The sequence below is a fragment of the Chelonia mydas genome, chromosome 2 (genome assembly GCF_015237465.2).
Source record: "Chelonia mydas isolate rCheMyd1 chromosome 2, rCheMyd1.pri.v2, whole genome shotgun sequence".
In the NCBI taxonomy this organism is placed as follows: domain Eukaryota; kingdom Metazoa; phylum Chordata; order Testudines; family Cheloniidae; genus Chelonia; species Chelonia mydas.
In genome coordinates this window covers 249943595-249960585 of record NC_057850.1, presented here as the reverse complement: position 1 = coordinate 249960585, position 16991 = coordinate 249943595, and the positions used below count along the sequence as shown (strand labels likewise).

Genomic DNA, 16991 nt, shown 5'->3' with positions numbered 1-16991 from the left:
GTAAGTATTAATTTTTAAAGTCCTTGTGGGCACCCACTTTCTGCACTCAATGTGCCAGAGGAGGGAATCAGCCTTAACAGTGGGAGAGCGTCTCCCGCCGACATAGTGCTGTCCACACCGGCACTTCTGTCGGTGTAATTTATGTCACTCAGAAGGGTGTTTTTTCACACCCCTGAGGGACATAAGTTATACCGACAGAAGTGCCGGTGTAGACATAGTTTGGGTCTATTTTCCAGGCTGTCAGCATGGACAGAGAACGCTTTGGTAACAATTTCTCTCTCCATCTCTGAAGGTTTCATGCCGCTGCCCAAAGTCAACAGCAGGAGCAAATCCCATAGTGGACTTCATGGCATTTCTGGCTCTTCTTTTTCAGGGGAAAATCTCAGCTGGGGATATTGGTTTGAGTTGACCGATTTGTTTGTGGGGTGTTGTTTGTTAACATTTAAGATACCCCAATCACCCTTAGACTAGAGACACACTGCGGCCCTGCTACGTGGGCCTTCAGTGTTGTGGGGACAGGGGTAGCTGCAGGCCAAAAAGGGGGCTCGGAGTGTCTAAATCTGCCTTTAGGTGGCCCCACCTGGCAACCAGGCCCCGGACGTCGGCACTGAAGGCTGAGCACCCAGGTGGGGCCCCGCCCTCGTCGCCCTGCCCGGTCTCTGCAGCGGGGCCGGGGCCGGGCGTAGCACGGCGGCGGCAAGGGGCCGGGCCGGGGCTGCGGGAGGCGGAGCGGCTCCTCTTCCTCCTCCTCCCAGCCGGGCCACCGCGGGGGGCTGCCCGCAGCATGTCGGGGGCCGGGCCGAGGACTGTGATCTGCCTGCTGCGCCACGACCTGCGTTTCCACGACAACGAGGTGGGGGCAGGCGGCGGCGCCGCGGGCCGGGCTGGGGGCGCCGGGCGCTGTCAGGGGCACGGGCTGGGCTGGGCTGGGCCGGGCCGGACTGGGGGCGCGGCTGGCGCCCGCGGAGCGCCGGGCGCTGTGAGGGGTACGGGCTGGGCTGGGCCGTCCCCGGGCGCCGAGCCCCGCGCCCCCGCCGGGAGCCCGGCCCCAGGCCGCTGTGCAGTTGTTGTCCCGGCTGCCCGCACGTGGCTTTATGTAACTCGGGCGCCTCTGAGCTCCGCCCCCGGGGCCGCTGCTGAGAGCCGGGGCTTGCGGGGCCGAGGCCGGGCCCTGAGCGGGCTGGGGGACCCTATCCTGAGCTGGGGCCGCCAGGGCAGAGCCGGCGGCTGGGTTTGGAGAGGGGGAAGCGGGGCGGGTGGCAGGGCCATTTGGGGGGGGAAAGGGGCTCGCTGGTGTCCCGGAATGATGGCGGGCGGGAGGGAGGGAGGGATAGCTCCGTGGTTTGAGCACTGGCCTGCTAAACCCAGGGGATGCATCCGATGAAGTGAGCTGTAGCTCACGAAAGCTCATGCTCAGATAAATGGGTTAATCTCTAAGATGCCACAAGTCCTACTTTTCTTTTCGCAAATACAGACTAACACGGCTGCCACTCTGAAACCTGTCATCCCGAGGGTGACCAGATGTCCCAATTTTACAGGGACAGTCCCGATATTTGGGGCTTTTTCTTATATAGGTGCCAATTACCCATCCTCCCGTCCCGATTTTTCACACTTACTATCTGGTCACCCTAATCATCCCTGCGAGGTAGGGGTGGGACCTATAGGGATCTTTGGCGGTGAAAGGCAGAGCTCTGAGCAGCACATAGCAATGCTACCAGTGTCCTGCATGACTAGAGGTTTCAGAGTAACAGCCGTGTTAGTCTGTATTCGTAAAAAGAAAAGGAGTACTTGTGGCACCTTAGAGACTAACCAGTTTATTTGAGCATGAGCTTTCGTGAGCTACAGCTCACTTCATCGGATGCATAGCATATCGTGGAAACTGCAGAAGACATTATATACACACAGAGACCATGAAACAAAACTTCCTCCCACCCCACTCTCCTGCTGGTAACAGCTTATCTAAAGTGATCATCAAGTAGAGCCATTTCCAGCACAAATCCAGGTTTTCTCACCCTTCCCCCCCCCCACACACATACAAACTCACTCTCTTTGAAACCTCTCTTTATAATGCGCATGATAATCAAGGTGGGTCATTTCCAGCACTAATCCAGGTTTTCTCACCCCCCCCCCCCCACACCCCCCTCCAAAAACCACACACACAAACTCACTGTCCTGCTGGCAATAGCTCATCTTACAATGTGCACAGCAATAATCCAAGTTTAACCAGAACGTCTTGGGGGGGGGGGGGTTAGGCTATCTTGCATAATGACTTAGCCACTCCCAGTCTCTATTCAAGCCCAAATTAATAGTATCCAATTTGCAAATGGATTCCAATTCAGCAGTTTCTCGCTGGAGTCTGGATTTGAAGTTTTTTTGCTTTAAGATAGCGACCAGGGAGGCCAGCGGCAATTACCGAGGTTGGAATTTGACCAGAACTCTGGGGATAGCACCACCCCTATTACAGATATTGCCATGGGGTCTTTCATGCCCTGCACGCTGACCCTTATTGTGGACGCTGCCCACACATTTTAGCCCATTAAATTAGGGCCACGTTTTAATCTCTCCTCCTGCCAGCAGAGGGTCTGAGAGTCCAGGAGATCCCAGCCTGGGGCAAGAGTGGGGATGGCATAGGAGAGTGCCCCGTCACTGCCTCAGTGCCCCCATGCCCTGTGGTAACTGCGATGAAGGGTTCTGGCTCTGTGCATGGGAAAGGGGAGGTTGGAGGGGACAGCTGTAAGAGCAGCAGCATTCCCTGGTTAGCCTTGAGGCACTTCTATGGGGATGTGATTACTGACTCAATCGGCATGGACGTACCTACCTTTCACCTTGGTGCTGTATAAGCCCCTTTGAGGAAGTCTAATTTTTATAACTGGCATCTGGATACCAAGGTGATAGACACGCTGGGGCTCTGATCCTGGTATCTTTTAAGTCAATGGGAGTTTTGCCTACAAAGTCTGTGCAGGATCAGGCCCTGGAAGAGAGAGACCCTATAATATAATAAAGCTATAGTACAATATCCAGTTGCATGTCTTCCTTTTTCATGATGAGTCTGAATAAAGGAAAATTGAAATGGTGCTATGAATTGCTGTACAGAAAGAAAACACCTGGAGCACTGACGTCTTTAACTGCTCCTCTCTGTATTTCCAGGTACTACACTGGGCTCAGAATAACGCAGACTATATCATTCCTCTCTACTGCTTTGATCCAAGACAGTACCTAAGAACCTATTACTATGGTTTCCCAAAGACTGGGCCTCATCGGCTCAAATTTTTACTGGAAAGCGTGAAGGATCTAAGGCAAACACTCAAGAAAAAAGGAAGGTACAGGGGGGTTTGTCATAAACATGAGTCTGTTTTATTATTTAACCCACTTTGTTCATAGATTCATAGATTCATAGATATTTAGGTCAGAAGGGACCATTATGATCATCTAGTCTGACCTCCTGCACAACGCAGGCCACAGAATTTCACCCACCACTCCTACAAAAAAACCTCACACCTATATCTGTGCTATTGAAGTCCTCAAATTGTAGTTTAAAGACCTCAAGGAGCAGAGAATCCTCCAGCAAGTGACCCGTGCCCCATGCTACAGAGGAAGGCGAAAAACCTCCAGGGCCTCTTCCAATCTGCCCTGGAGGAAAATTCCTTCCCGACCCCAAATATGGCGATCAGCTAAACCCTGAGCATATGGGCAAGATTCATCAGCCAGATACTACAGAAAATTCTTTCCCAGGTAACTTGGATCTTACCCCATCTAAAACCCATCACAGGCCATTGGGCCTATTTACCATGAATATTTAATTACCAAAACCATGTTATCCCATCATACCATCTCCTCCATAAACTTATCGAGTTTAATCTTAAAGCAAGATAGATCTTTTGCCCCCACTACTTCCCTCGGAAGGCTATTCCAAAACTTCACTCCTCTGATGGTTAGAAACCTTCGTCTAATTTCTAATCTAAATTTCCTAGTGGCCAGTTTATATCCATTTGTTCTTGTGTCCACATTGGTACTGAGTTTAAATAATTCCTCTCCCTCTCTGGTATTTATCCCTCTGATATATTTATAGAGAGCAATCATATCTCCCCTCAGCCTTCTTTTAGTTAGGCTAAACAAGCCAAGCTCCCTGAGTCTCCTTTCATAAGACAAGTTTTCCATTCCTTGGATCATCCTAGTAGCCCTTCTCTGTACCTGTTCCAGTTTGAATTCATCCTTCTTAAACATGGGAGACCAGAACTGCACACAGTACTCCAAGTGAGGTCTCACCAGTGCCTTATATAACGGTACTAAAACCTCCTTATCCCTACTGGAAATACCTCTCCTGATGCATCCCAAGATGACATTAGCTTTTTTCACAGCCATATCACATTGGCAGCTCATAGTCATCCTATGATCAACCAATACTCCAAGGTCCTTTTCCTCCTCCGTTACTTCTAGTTGATGCGTCCCTAGCTTATAACTAAAATTCTTCTCCCACCTCCTCTTCCTTAAGACTTGTCTGTCCTATGGAGCAAGCAATGCTGGTGACAAGCACGTTTGAGCACCTGTTACTAGTACCATAAAAACACAGGAATCCCCATGCTAGCCCAGTAGCCTGTCTCTGGCAGCAGCCAGCACCAGATGTTTCAGAAGATTATGCAAGAAACCCCATGGTCAGCAGTTATGGGATATCTGTCTATCTAAGATTCTTGTATGGCCTCCATTACCATAACATCTGAGCACCTCACATTATATAAAGTATTTATTCTCACAACACCCTTGTGTGATAAAGTACTTTTATCGCCATTTTACAGATGGAAACTGAAGCACAGATTGGCTAAATAACAGGAAATCTGTGGTAGAGGAGGGAGTTGCACACTGGTCTCCCTAGTGTCAAGCCAGTGCTCCAACCACTGGACCATCCTTCCTATCCCTAGGGAGTTTCATCTAGTGGTTAGCTTGAGCCCTTGTTGTATGAAAGATGTTTTCTCAGACCAGCAGGGGCCGTGGCTTTCTGTGTAGCCCATAGCTCAGTGTTATGCCACTGATAATACAGTCCTCAGGAAAATCATCTTGTCCATGCTGGTCAGGGAAAGTTATTAGAATCTAAAATTTTCCAAGCACCTTTTTCTTCATTTTATTATTATCACAGCAAGATAACGTTAATCCTTGGGTAGCAGAATATGCAGCAGCTGGCTTGCCCCTCTCCTGAGGGGGTGCAGTGGTGACAGTTTGTGGATCACAACACCTGAAGAATACCTTTAGGTCTGCAATACACTATGGTCCATGAAAGGGGTTATGCTCGTTTAGGAGGACCAATCCTAATGAACAGGCCAGGATGTGCCACTGGCCTGTACTGGAGAGAATCAGAACTGCTCAAACACATGTGATGCCTTGCGACTGACTCACAAAGGCCATATATAAGACCTAACATCTCTGCAGATAAGAGATTCTTCTTTAGCTCAAATGGCAAAGACCTCTGATTTTTAAGATCATTCAGATCTATACTCCATCTGTTAATATTTGGCATGTCCTTTCAATGCCGTAGTATTAACAGACCAGATCGTAACTCTCCCTCACTTTAGATCCATGCATAGTGGTGCTCCTCCATGCATAACTCTCCTTTCACGTCCATTGTGAGCATGTAGAGGGGAACAACCATTTCCACAGCATGTCTCTGTACGTCCCCCACCTAAACCCAGCCAAGCTCTTTCTTGAAGCAGTGTTTTTGCATAAGCTAACCATTGAGTTTAAATTGTCCTAAGTATTGAGTTTAAATTGGTGATTTAAACTCGATGATTGCTTGTTCTGTTCATTCCCTCTGAAGCACCTGGCACTGGCCGCTGTTGGAAGACAGGGTACTGGGCTAAATGGACCTTTGGTCTGACCTAGTGTGGCTGTTCTTAAGTTCTTATGTCCTGACAGTGTGGCTTTAACTATCGCGGAGCTACCCAGAGTCACTGCACTGCTTTGCTTGATGTTAATAAATTAATCTTTTCTCCCACTCACCCAAAGGCATGATAGGTGCCTTACGAACACAAGTGCAGACACCGCCCCTGTCCCAAACAGTCTGCATTCAACAGGTCATAAACAGTGAGGTCCATGTGCAGATGAAAATGGGGGAAAGGAGAAGAAAGGACAAGAGAGGCAATAATAAATATTGTCTCTTTTTTTATGCCCCTGCCTCTCTCTGGCTGTATCCAGCTGGTGTCTCTTGTCTCATACTTACTCTGCAAGCTCTTTGGGGCAGGACCATCTTTTTGTTCTGTGCTAGCACAGTGGGGTCCTGGTCCCTGACTGGGGCTCCTAGGTACCACGGTCATACTAATAATAATAAATAATAGCATAAAGCCTAATTCATTCCAATTTTGTGTGTCTGCAGTAATTTGGTGGTAAGGAAAGGGAATCCGGAAGATGTGGTTCATGATCTTATTACGCAGCTGGGCACCGTTGCTGCCGTGGCTTTCCATGAAGAGGTAAAGGAAAGGTTTGAACCATGTCGGCTCAGCATAAAATTGGCAAGAACATTTAGTGCAGGGCAGTATTGGACTTGCCTGGCCTGTGAATTCAGAGTCCTTGATGTTCTCTGCTACTGTCATGTCTTAACCCCTTGGAGCTGGCTAATTCCAAGGGAGGTCTTAGGTCCGAGTGGCTGATGGGAATCAATTGTGGGTACAGGGTACAGGTTGCTGGTTGTGAGTGACCACTCGGAGGCACTGTGCTTTGGAGGAAAGCAGTTTCTGGATGCTGGAGGGCTGAGACTCAAAGGTGGAGCAATATTCTCCCTCCGACTGGAAACTGCTGTGTGCCTCTCGAACTGCAGAAATGATGGGCATACACTGCCACACCCTGGCTCCTTGCTCAGACTGGGAGCCAGCAGCAGGCAGGCAGGCAGGCAGAGTACAGCGGGAGCAAGGGGGCACCAGCAAAGAGCCCAGCCTAGCTGTGTATAGGGAAGTGGAGGCAGGGAGGGTGCCCCTGCATTCAGATGGAGAACGGTGAGGAAGCAAAAGAGGAGAAACTTGTCCTGTTGGTGGGACGTCGATCTGTTGGCAGAAGTGGAGCTCCACCGATTTCTGCACAGCAGATCTGGAGGAGGAGCTCACCAGGAAACTAGGGAATTGACTGCTCTGATATAGCAGCTGCAGGGGCAAGGAGGAAGAAGCAGGCTATTTTCCTGCAGTCAGAGAAGTAGAAGTGTCATGATGATGAACTGGCTGGCTCGTAGGGGCCACCACTACCCTCTTCTGGATAGAATCGGAACTGCCCATCTGCGTGTCAGAGGCCAGAACAGGGCTGAGGAGGGAGCCAGGTGTATGGTTTGGAGCAGTGATGGGGGCTGTGTCAGCTTATTCTCAGCGAGCTAATTGTGAGTGGCTATTGGAAACTTGCAATGTCCCTAGCCACCAGTCTGAATCACAGCCACAGTTAAGGTTGCCAACCCTCCAGGAGTGGCCTGGAGTCTCCTGGAATCAGCATCGATCTCCCGGGGATTGTTGAAAGCAATCTGGGAGATTTTAATAGGATATTTTAAGGAAATGACACTACGTCATGCTGGGGGAAAAAAATCTCCCGGAATAGTTTCAGTCAGAGTTGGCAACCCTAGCCACAGCCCTTGGGAAGGCCAGAACTTCATCCCTTTGCTTTGATCTGGATTTAAAAATCCATTAATCCACCCAGCACAAGCAGTTTAATCCGCGTTTAAGGTCCATCACAGCTGTGCTCCTCCCTACTTACCCCATCTTGTCACATCGACTCCTGGCTCCGCCAACAGCGCCTGTCTCGACCATCCATCCTGCAACTCTATCTGGGCATGATGCACAGCCCACTGCAGTGAGTGGCAAGATGCCCCTGGATATCAGTGGGCCATGGCCCCAGTCCTTTATGCCTTCTGCCACATTGCCTTCTGCACATGAATCACTCTCCTTGAGCTGTTCCTCTTCTCCTTCAAATTCCTTCCCAACAACCAACTCTTTTCTGATGCCTACAAGAAATTGGTCAACTAAGAGCTTGATCCAAGGCCTGTGTAGTCAATGGCAGGACTCTCATTGGCTACCATGGGTGCGGGATCAGGCTGTAATAGCAGACAGGTCGAGGGGCAGCTGGGTACAGCTGATGTGTGTTGATCTAATAAATGAAACCCAGGATATAATGTCTATAGGAATTGTTGGCATTTTGGTTGTGCTCATCTCTTAAAGGGAGGGGTGCGAGGGATTGAGGCCAAAGCCAAATCTGGCAAAGGGGAGGACATAGGAGTGGGGGTCAGTGTGCATGAGGCACCCCAGATGCTCTCAGCTGCACGTTGGGTGCGCAGACAGAAGAGCATGTCTCTGCTTTTGTCCCCGTTGGTGCTAGGCGACGAAAGAGGAGCTGGACGTGGAGAAGGCGCTGCAGCGGGTGTGCGCTCAGCATGGGGTGAAGATCCAGACCTTCTGGGCATCCACTCTCTATCACCGGGACGACCTGCCGTTCAGCCACATTTCCAGGTAGGCTGATCTCTGCCTTCACTCTGTGCGTGGGGATGCTGCCCATTCTCCCCTCTGCCACTGCGTTCACTGCCAGGTCAGGGGACGGATCCTCAGTATAAATTGTCATAGCTCTGTTGGCTTTAATGGATTTATGGCAACAATGTACACCAGCTGAGGCTTTGCCCCAGGGGCCTCTTGGCTCATATGCACCAGGGTGTGTGTGTGTGGGCTGTTTAGCTTACCTGCACCACATAGGAGGGAAGGGGCTGGGCCTTTTGGCTCACCTGTGCCAATGGGGAGGGGCGGGGCCTGTTTGGCTTCCCTGCACCACATGGGAAGGAAGGGGTGGTGTCTGTTGGCCCACCTGCACCACATAGGAGGGAAGGGGGAGGGGAAGGGCCTGTTGGCCCACCTGCACCAATGGGCAGGGGTGGGGCCTCTTGGCCCACCTGCACCTCTGGGGAGGGACCTGTTGGCCCCTCTGTACCAGGAGGGGAGGGGCCTATTGGCCTATGTGCACCAGTGATGGGAGGGCATTTACTTGTTTTCGCCTCCCCCCAGGGCACAGTTTGCTCCTGTTGCTTCTTTGTTTGTCCCATGCTGCCCTGGTGCCCACACGGCTGGGTTACTGCAGTGCCTGCAGGGCAGCGCTGAGCCGTTGCTCACAGCTGGGTCATGAGGCAGTGGGGCAAGTGCCGTCTGTGCTCAGAGTAGCCCCCTGCATTGAGTGTAGTGGCTAGATAGGAGCAGACTGACTCTGCATTGGCAGTGCTGGCCCTGGCTTCTTTCAGACCTGCTCTCTGAGCCCAGCACTGAGGGTTTCTTCCCTCCCACACCCCTGTGCTGAGGAACCGAGGAAATCCGGATCGTTTCCTCCGCCCCCCATTTTACTACATCTGCCAAAGGTATCCCCCAGAGCTGCTTTTCTGATGACAGAACCCTCAGCCCAAATGGGGCTTCCTTAACGTACATTAGGGATGGTGGGATAACTACCTTTCCTCCTGTCTGGAAGAAACCAGTTTCTCCCTTGGTTTGGTTGCAGACTTGATAGCATAATATCAGTAAGTATCCATAATTCCTCATACAGTGTTTGTACATACAATTCACAATGATATTAATGACCAGTGTATCAGAAGCTTTCATTTGATAGCTCACACAGCATTCTACATAGATAAATACGGTGACAGCAATGTGTTTGGTGTAGTGAGTTTTTCAGGCCCGATCGGAATTGCTACAGAACGTTGGACCCTTTACAACTAGGCATTGGGGGGTTCCTGAGGTCACAAGCTCACAGTTAAAATATTAACCCTGCCCCTTCAAAGACTTACTGCGCTGTGGTAGCGTATTGCTGTGTGGGGAAAGTTGTGAGGGCCTGTTCCCTGTGCAGTCCTAACTGCTGTAATCCACGCAGGTTGCCTGATGTCTATACCCAGTTCCGAAAAGCAGTGGAGGCTCAGGCCAAAGTCCGTCCCACTGTGCAGATGGCAGATCAGCTAAAGCCTCTGGCCCCAGGGGTAGAAGACGGATGCATCCCCGCGCCTGAGGAGTTTGGACAGAAGGGTAGGTAAACCTTGACACAAACCAGTTCAGCTGCTGCTGCTCCCATTGAATTCAGGTGGAGTTGCGGGTGCTCGGCGACTCTGCAAATCAGATCCCAAGGAGTTGCATGGGGGACACCCAAAAATGGAAGCATCCCAAACTCGTGACCACTCTTGAAAATGTGGGCTACATGTGGCTCTGCCTCTGTCTACTTTTTTTTAAAAGGGAATAATTGTAAAGAGTTTTGAAGCTAAATTTATTAACTTTATTAGTAGTATTGTGGACTTAGGGGCCCTAGGCAAGAACCAGGACCCCATTGTGCTAGGCACTGTACAAACACGGAACAAATAGATGATCCCTACTCGAAGGAATTTACAATCTAAGTAATTGGAAAAATCTTCAAATGGTTTGGCTACTTATGCGTTAATGTACAGATTTGCCCAACAATTTCAAACAGTCAACCCAAAACAAAATACTTTAGAAATTAACTTCAGTTTTGAAAGGAAAGATCTTAATGTTGATTAGCTTTCCCCTATACACACACGAAGCAATGTATCGGAACGCGGAGCGGAATGTGTGTTGGCTGAGAGCAGAGACTAGCCCCACCTAACATCATTACTGAGAATGGCTGTGCCATAAGCTAGAGAACGTTCACATTAATCCCTGGAAAGCTGTGTATGATGAGCTGCTGAAATGGAGCTCACACTCCCAGTGGTAAGTGCTTGGAGACCCCTGGGTGGCAGGATAGAAGGACAAAGCACTGTCACATCTGCCAGCGTCTCGGGATGTGTAGTGACATCCTCCCCCACGGATGGGCCATCAATGAGCATTGATCGTGGGACTTGCATGTTCTAAAAGGATACGTCCCTGCCGCCTGGAGTAGAGCACCTTCCAGTGCTAGGAGACTCGGAGCCCTCATATGTGGCTCTGCTGCTTAAAGGGGTTACATAGAGGAGAGCTCCCGTGCACTTGTCACAGAGACCAATGTTTCCATATTGACGCAGCAAGAATCAAAACCACAGCCCCGAAGGCAACTCTCCCGTGGGTTTTGAGCTCCCTACCTTTGAGCTCGTTCTCATGCTGACAAGCTGGTGCTTTCCACTGCAGATCCCCTGACGGATCCGCGAACAGCCTTCCCCTGCAGCGGAGGAGAGACCCAGGCCTTAATGAGGCTGCAGCATTATTTCTGGGATACGGTAAGCGTGTGCATTTTCTTGCCAGTGTCCTCCCCCACCTCCTCCTGTCACATTGACCCTCTGGCGGGGACGGCAGCCGTTTCAACTCCCACTAGGATTTCCTTAGCGCCTGTGAGGCACTCTTCCTCCATAGGTCTCAAAAGGCTTTACAAAGGAGGTCAGCATCGTCATCTCCATGATGATGAGGAAACTGAGGCACAGAGACACACAGTGACTTGCCTGAAGTCACCCAGCAGGTCAGAGCCAGGAAGAGAATAGTGGCCTATCCACTAGGCCTCACTACCTAGATTTAGACTAAGGCCCTGTGTACTCCATGAGATCGGTGCAACGTGATTTTCCTGTGCAGTCTACTGTGCACCAGGCCCCAGCACAGATTAGCTGGTAAAGAAAACAGAATATGTTTATCTAACCCACTGCTGAGTGTGGGTTAGATGTCCGCCTCTGTGCCCAGTTCACAGGGATATAGGTCTGTTACAGCTCTCATCTTGGGAACCTAGGTCTTTAGCTCAAGCTGGAGGGGTTTGTGCTTTCAGCTCAGCAGGAACCTGGGGTTGGTCAGGATGGCGGCTGCTGTGTTTCTGAGACAAATAATAGGCAAGCCTGTTAATGTTTCCTGTGCAGGTCGGAGAAGGTTAGCTCAATCTCAGTCTTTTTCACACTCATATAATCATGGTGGTGCTACTTATTGTGGATCAACCCTTAGGCGTCCTCCTTACTCAGGCTGGGTTCCCAGATAGTGTAGAGCTGTCACAGCTGACCCTTTTACCCCATCAGCCTCCAGCACAGAGAGCATGTCAGGTCAGGAGAAGTGGCTGGAGCGTGATGCACTGTGGCTTTGTGTAGCTGGTGGTACTGGTACTGTTAGCCCAGCACAAGTTAGAGCAGCCCATAGGCTGCTGTAACATGCACCAGAACTGGGGACCAGGCAGAAAATCAGGATCCCTTGCACCTGATGATGTGGAGCCAGAGAATCTGGCCCTAGAAGTGCAAATCTGGGTGGCATGGGTGTAGTGGAGATCAGAATGTGACCCTTTACCAGCAGCCATGGGGCAGTCAAAAATCAAAATAAATTGCTTCCAGTCTGATCCTCAAATCCAAATGATCAAGGGGCCAGCCCATCAGCTATCGCAACAACTGGCTTTTGGAAATTGGTCCTTGATTCAGATTCATTGATTGATCACTACCAGTAGGAATCAGTTAGACCATATTCCATTGTGCTTGTAAAAGTCTACTACAAAGTAAAGCAGGAAGCAGAATTTATTACACATAATCCAGGAGCTGTAATAAAAACTTCTGGGGCCACTAAATATTGTGCATCAGAGGAAATAATTTCACAGCAGAATAATGCTGCTAGACAGTCACTGGAGGGAGCACTGCCCCTGCACAAATATCCATCTCAAACATCCAGGAAAGCATAACTTGCTGGCTGCCCATATAATGGTTTTAATTTTTTCTTTTTTATTGCTTGGATAGAACCTAGTGGCATCTTACAAGGAGACGCGAAATGGACTGATAGGAATAGATTATTCAACCAAGTTTGCACCATGGTAACTATTCTTCCTTGATTTCATTTGGCTGTTGAAACATCAAGTTCTGTTAGCGTAGATCTGTGGCTGTGTCTGAGATGCCCTTGGCACAGCTTATTAAGGTTGGGATGCAAAGGCAGCTGTAAAATGCCTTTATCCCCTGTCCCTTATCCTACGGCTGGCTCTGTGTCCCAGGGCAAAGCTGAATAGCCTGAGGGCTGCACCAGAGTATGCCAGTTGCTGACAGCCCCCAAGGGACTGTTGGTGCAGCAGGGACTTGCTGAAGCATGGAAATGCTGGGGCAGGGCCCACTGCACTGAAAGCTGGGATCAAGCAGTGGCATGGAAGCCCAGCAGAGGTCATCTTCAACTGGCCGGATCTGCTGGGTTTATGGCCACTCTGCGCTGCAGGAGTGGTGCAAAGCAACCAGCAGACATTAGAGTACCTGATCTGTGGTTTTTTGGTTTTTTTTTTTAAAGACATGATACTTTTTTATGTAGAGGCCATAAGCCCAATCCTGGGAGGTACTGAGTTAGCTCCAGATTTACATTAGTGTAACAGAGCCAAATTTACCCTAATGTTTACGGGGCTTTGAGGGGGGCATGTTAAGTATTTGATCAGTGAGCAACCAGTCGGGTACAGGATCACACTGTATTAAAGACTCCAATTTCCCTGACTGAACTGCAGTCAGAGCATTTTTTTCCTAGGAAAAAGAAAAGGAGGACTTGTGGCACCTTAGAGACTAACAAATTTATGTGAGCGTAAGCTTTCATGGGCTACAGTGCACTAGGAACTTTCTTGTGTTTTATTAAAATCTAGAGAGGCAAGGTGGGAGAGGTAATGATTTTCATTGGACCAGCTTCTGTTGGTGAAAGAAACAAGCTTTCAAGCTTACTCTCTCTAATATCCTGGGACCAAACCAGCTATAACCTCACTGCACATAACAATGGAAGTTGTTCCAATCTGGTATTTCTCCTTTTCAAATTGGGATCTATATTCCGTCTGTGGAGACTGGTGCCACCTAGTGGCTCTTTAGTGGCTCTCCTAGGGCCACTGCTTTGTAACAGGATGTTGTTCGCATGAATTCTCATTTATTTTTGATAGAGTCCACAATGAGCTAAGCACTTTCCAAATGGAATAAGGATGGTCCATGTGCCAAGGTGCTCACACTATATTGTGTGCTCCAGAGCAACATCAGTCACGTCTCTATGTATGTAAGAGCCGTGGAATGGCGTTCGGAGGATAAAATAATAATGGTCAAATAGAATTCCAGCCAGTCACATTTTCCTGCAGCTGCCAATTGACTTCGCAGATAGAAATATTGAGCTGGTCAAAAACTTGGGAAAACTTTTTGGAAAATTTCTCCATATTTTTTCAAAATTCATCAACTTGTTAAACATTTCCACTAGCTCGGTGGAAAATGCCCGGAATGACTGCCCAGTCAAGATGCATTCGAATAACATTCATATAAAATCAAGGTTAAAAGCACTTCTCAAATCCCTGCGGTTTTCACTGTTGTGTCCAGAATCAGCGTGGCCATATAAGTACCATAGATAGACTTGTATTCAAAGGAGGGTTTACCAATGGCTAGAACAGAGGACTGGGAATTTGACGTTCTGGGTTCCATTTCTGGTTTTGTCATTGTTTCACTAGTTAAATCACTAAACCACTGAATAATTTCGGCAAGTCACCTAGGGCAAAATTTTCAAACTTATCTATCTAAAGTTATCCATTTAGGTACTTGATGACTCCCATCACTGTAGAACATAGAGATGAATGAGTTTCTCCCTGTGAGGGAGGGATTATCACACCCACTGTGAAGCTGAGTCAAAGAGAGATTGCATGACTTGACCAAGGTCATTCAGGGAGTCAGTGGCAGAGATGGGAATTTAACAAAGGTGTTCTGAGTTCTAGTCCAGCATCTTAACCACAAGGCAATCCTTCCTTTCTCTTTGTGTGTGCCTAAAGATCTCATTCCCTTATAATATTCTGGCTTTTTACACGTTTTCCTTGTGTTTACAGGCTGGCGTTAGGCTGTATTTCACCCCGATATATTTATGAGCAGATCCGGAAGTATGAAAAAGAGAGAACTGCAAATCAGAGCACATACTGGTAGGACACAACCAGATCAGCAAGGCTTTCTTTCTTTGAAATGTACACTTGCATCTAGTTTGTAGACGGGACTATAAGAGGAAATGATTCAGGAGTCAGGACTACTGTTTTTGTTTAACATTAGTGTTTCCTGCACCTGTCTTCTGACTGCTGCTGGGCCTCATTTGAGCTTCTGTTTCTAATATTGGTTGGTTGGCTTTGTTAGATTGCACTGGGCACTGAGAGGCATTGGGTGTCTTGTAAGTAGAAAGAAAAGGAGGACTTGTGGCACCTTAGAGACTAACCAATTTATTTGAGCATGAGCTTTCGTGAGCTACAGCTCACTTCATCGGCTCACGAAAGCTCATGCTCAAATAAATTGGTTAGTCTCTAAGGTGCCACAAGTTCTCCTTTTCTTTTTGCGAATACAGACTAACACGGCTGTTACTCTGAAACTTGTAAGTAGAAATGATCAGCAATTATTATTATTACGAGGAAATAATGAGGTACTCACACTATACTGGAAATAATGTTTACTAGTAAAAAGTAATAATTATAAAGTGATTATTTCATCATTCCCAAAGATGCTGTACAAATAATGAGAGAAGTAAGACCAAATAGTGATTAACGAACAAGATCATTCTGGAGCAAATGAGATTTCTCATGACAGTAACCTGGGCAGGATTTGACCCCCTATTTGAAATGGGATAAAATAAAATCTGTCTGTTCTGCCTGCTTTGTCAGACCTATCACCCGAGTTTCTGAGAGCCTTAACATGCAGTCTGTGGCTTCGATCCTGCAAACGCTTATGCCTCTGCTTAGCTATTATACCAGGAGTAGTCCCATGGATTTCAGTGGCATTATTAACAGTTGTAAAGTTAAATATACTCACATGTGTTTGCAGGGTCCGGGCCTAACACTAGATGTGGTTGAGAAGACTGGAAAAAAAATATTGTGGATGTTTTAAAAAAATCTTTTTTCTATTTTTGTGATTTTTTTTTTAAAGCATTTGGCACTGTGTCCTGGCCTGTAACCTAAGCCAGACTTCCAGAGAGATCTTGTGAGCAGAAATATCAGATGAGCAGAACATTCGTGACCAGCCAGGGGTTGATGCTAGTCTCAGCGTCCAGGAGCCATGGCCTGTAAAACTAGCCATTTGCGCATGGCTAGCAGCTGACTTTACGTGTCAGGCAACTGTGAGCACCAAAGACTTGATCCTGCTAGTTAGTGATCACTCCTGAAAGGTGCTGAGTGCCTTCAACTCCTGTTGAAATCTGTGCTTAAGAATATGCATGTGCTTTGCCAAGTCAGGGCCTCAGTACCTCCCAGAAGTGAAGAATTGAACCCCAGTGGAGAGCAGATTGGAAGTGGTGCTGTTCAAGCCTTGGAGTGGGGTTTGGACAGGGATCTGCAAACTGCACTCCGTGAGGTCTTTTTCTATTTTAATCCTCATGATACAAGTCAGGCCGATAGATTTTGTGCCTCTGTTAACGTGACCATGTTTGCAAAACGGTCTGACTTAAATAAAACACGGGATGTTATTAGTGACTGCCATTAGGTAAACAGCAGGTGAAATCCTGGCTCGTTTGAAGTCAATGGCAAAGTCCCCACTGATTTCAGTGGTGTCAGGATTTCACCCAGTATTTATATTGATCAAAGGCAAAAATGGAGACATGGCTGATGTGTTTTAGGGTCATATTCGAACTCCTGTGGAGGGATTACTTCCGATTTGTCGCCCTGAAGTACGGGACAAGGATTTTCTTATTGAAAGGTGAGTTTAAGTAGCATACTTTGAAGGCGTGTTGATTTCATTTTCCATTCACGTTGCCATTTAATAGCCTTGGTGATATCAAAGGGGTTTTATGATCCTATTGCTTGGACCGTGGGCCTTATGTAGGCAACCGACCTTGTCTTCCACTTAGGGAAGTCGTCATTATTGTTCTGTCATCTAGAGGCCCAAACTGAAATGGATATCCCATTGTGTTAGGTGCTGTACAAACACATAGAGTTTCCTGCCCTGAACATCTTGCAACTCTGCCAGTTAGTTTAAACCCAACATTTAGGTTTTATTAAATGTAAAGAATTGGTTTTACAAAGTCTACAGAATGGCGTCGGGAGATTTAAAAAAATCAATATGAGCAAAAGGAATTAGCCTGGGCATAAAGTTCCCTTGCCATCTGTGCACTCCCAGC

General features: G+C 48.1%; 1 protein-coding gene across 3 annotated transcripts in view; it reads left to right on the top strand.

Annotated features, from left to right (window-relative positions):
* Window positions 1–599: 599 nt before the first annotated feature.
* The window catches only part of LOC102935695 (cryptochrome DASH), a 32503-nt gene continuing 16111 nt past the window's right edge, over window positions 600–16991 (top strand). For 2 of the 3 annotated variants that reach the window (XM_043541616.1, XM_043541615.1), the window contains exons 1-9: window positions 695–853; window positions 3148–3320; window positions 6362–6455; window positions 8335–8465; window positions 9859–10007; window positions 11094–11182; window positions 12656–12729; window positions 14731–14820; window positions 16491–16570. In XM_043541616.1, the coding sequence (XP_043397551.1) occupies window positions 785–853; window positions 3148–3320; window positions 6362–6455; window positions 8335–8465; window positions 9859–10007; window positions 11094–11182; window positions 12656–12729; window positions 14731–14820; window positions 16491–16570 (949 nt within the window). In that variant the 5' untranslated portion in view covers window positions 695–784. Of the gene's footprint in view, window positions 854–3147; window positions 3321–6361; window positions 6456–8334; window positions 8466–9858; window positions 10008–11093; window positions 11183–12655; window positions 12730–14730; window positions 14821–16490; window positions 16571–16991 lie in introns of all 3 variants that reach the window. The other variant, XM_037891165.2, reaches the window with a different exon arrangement.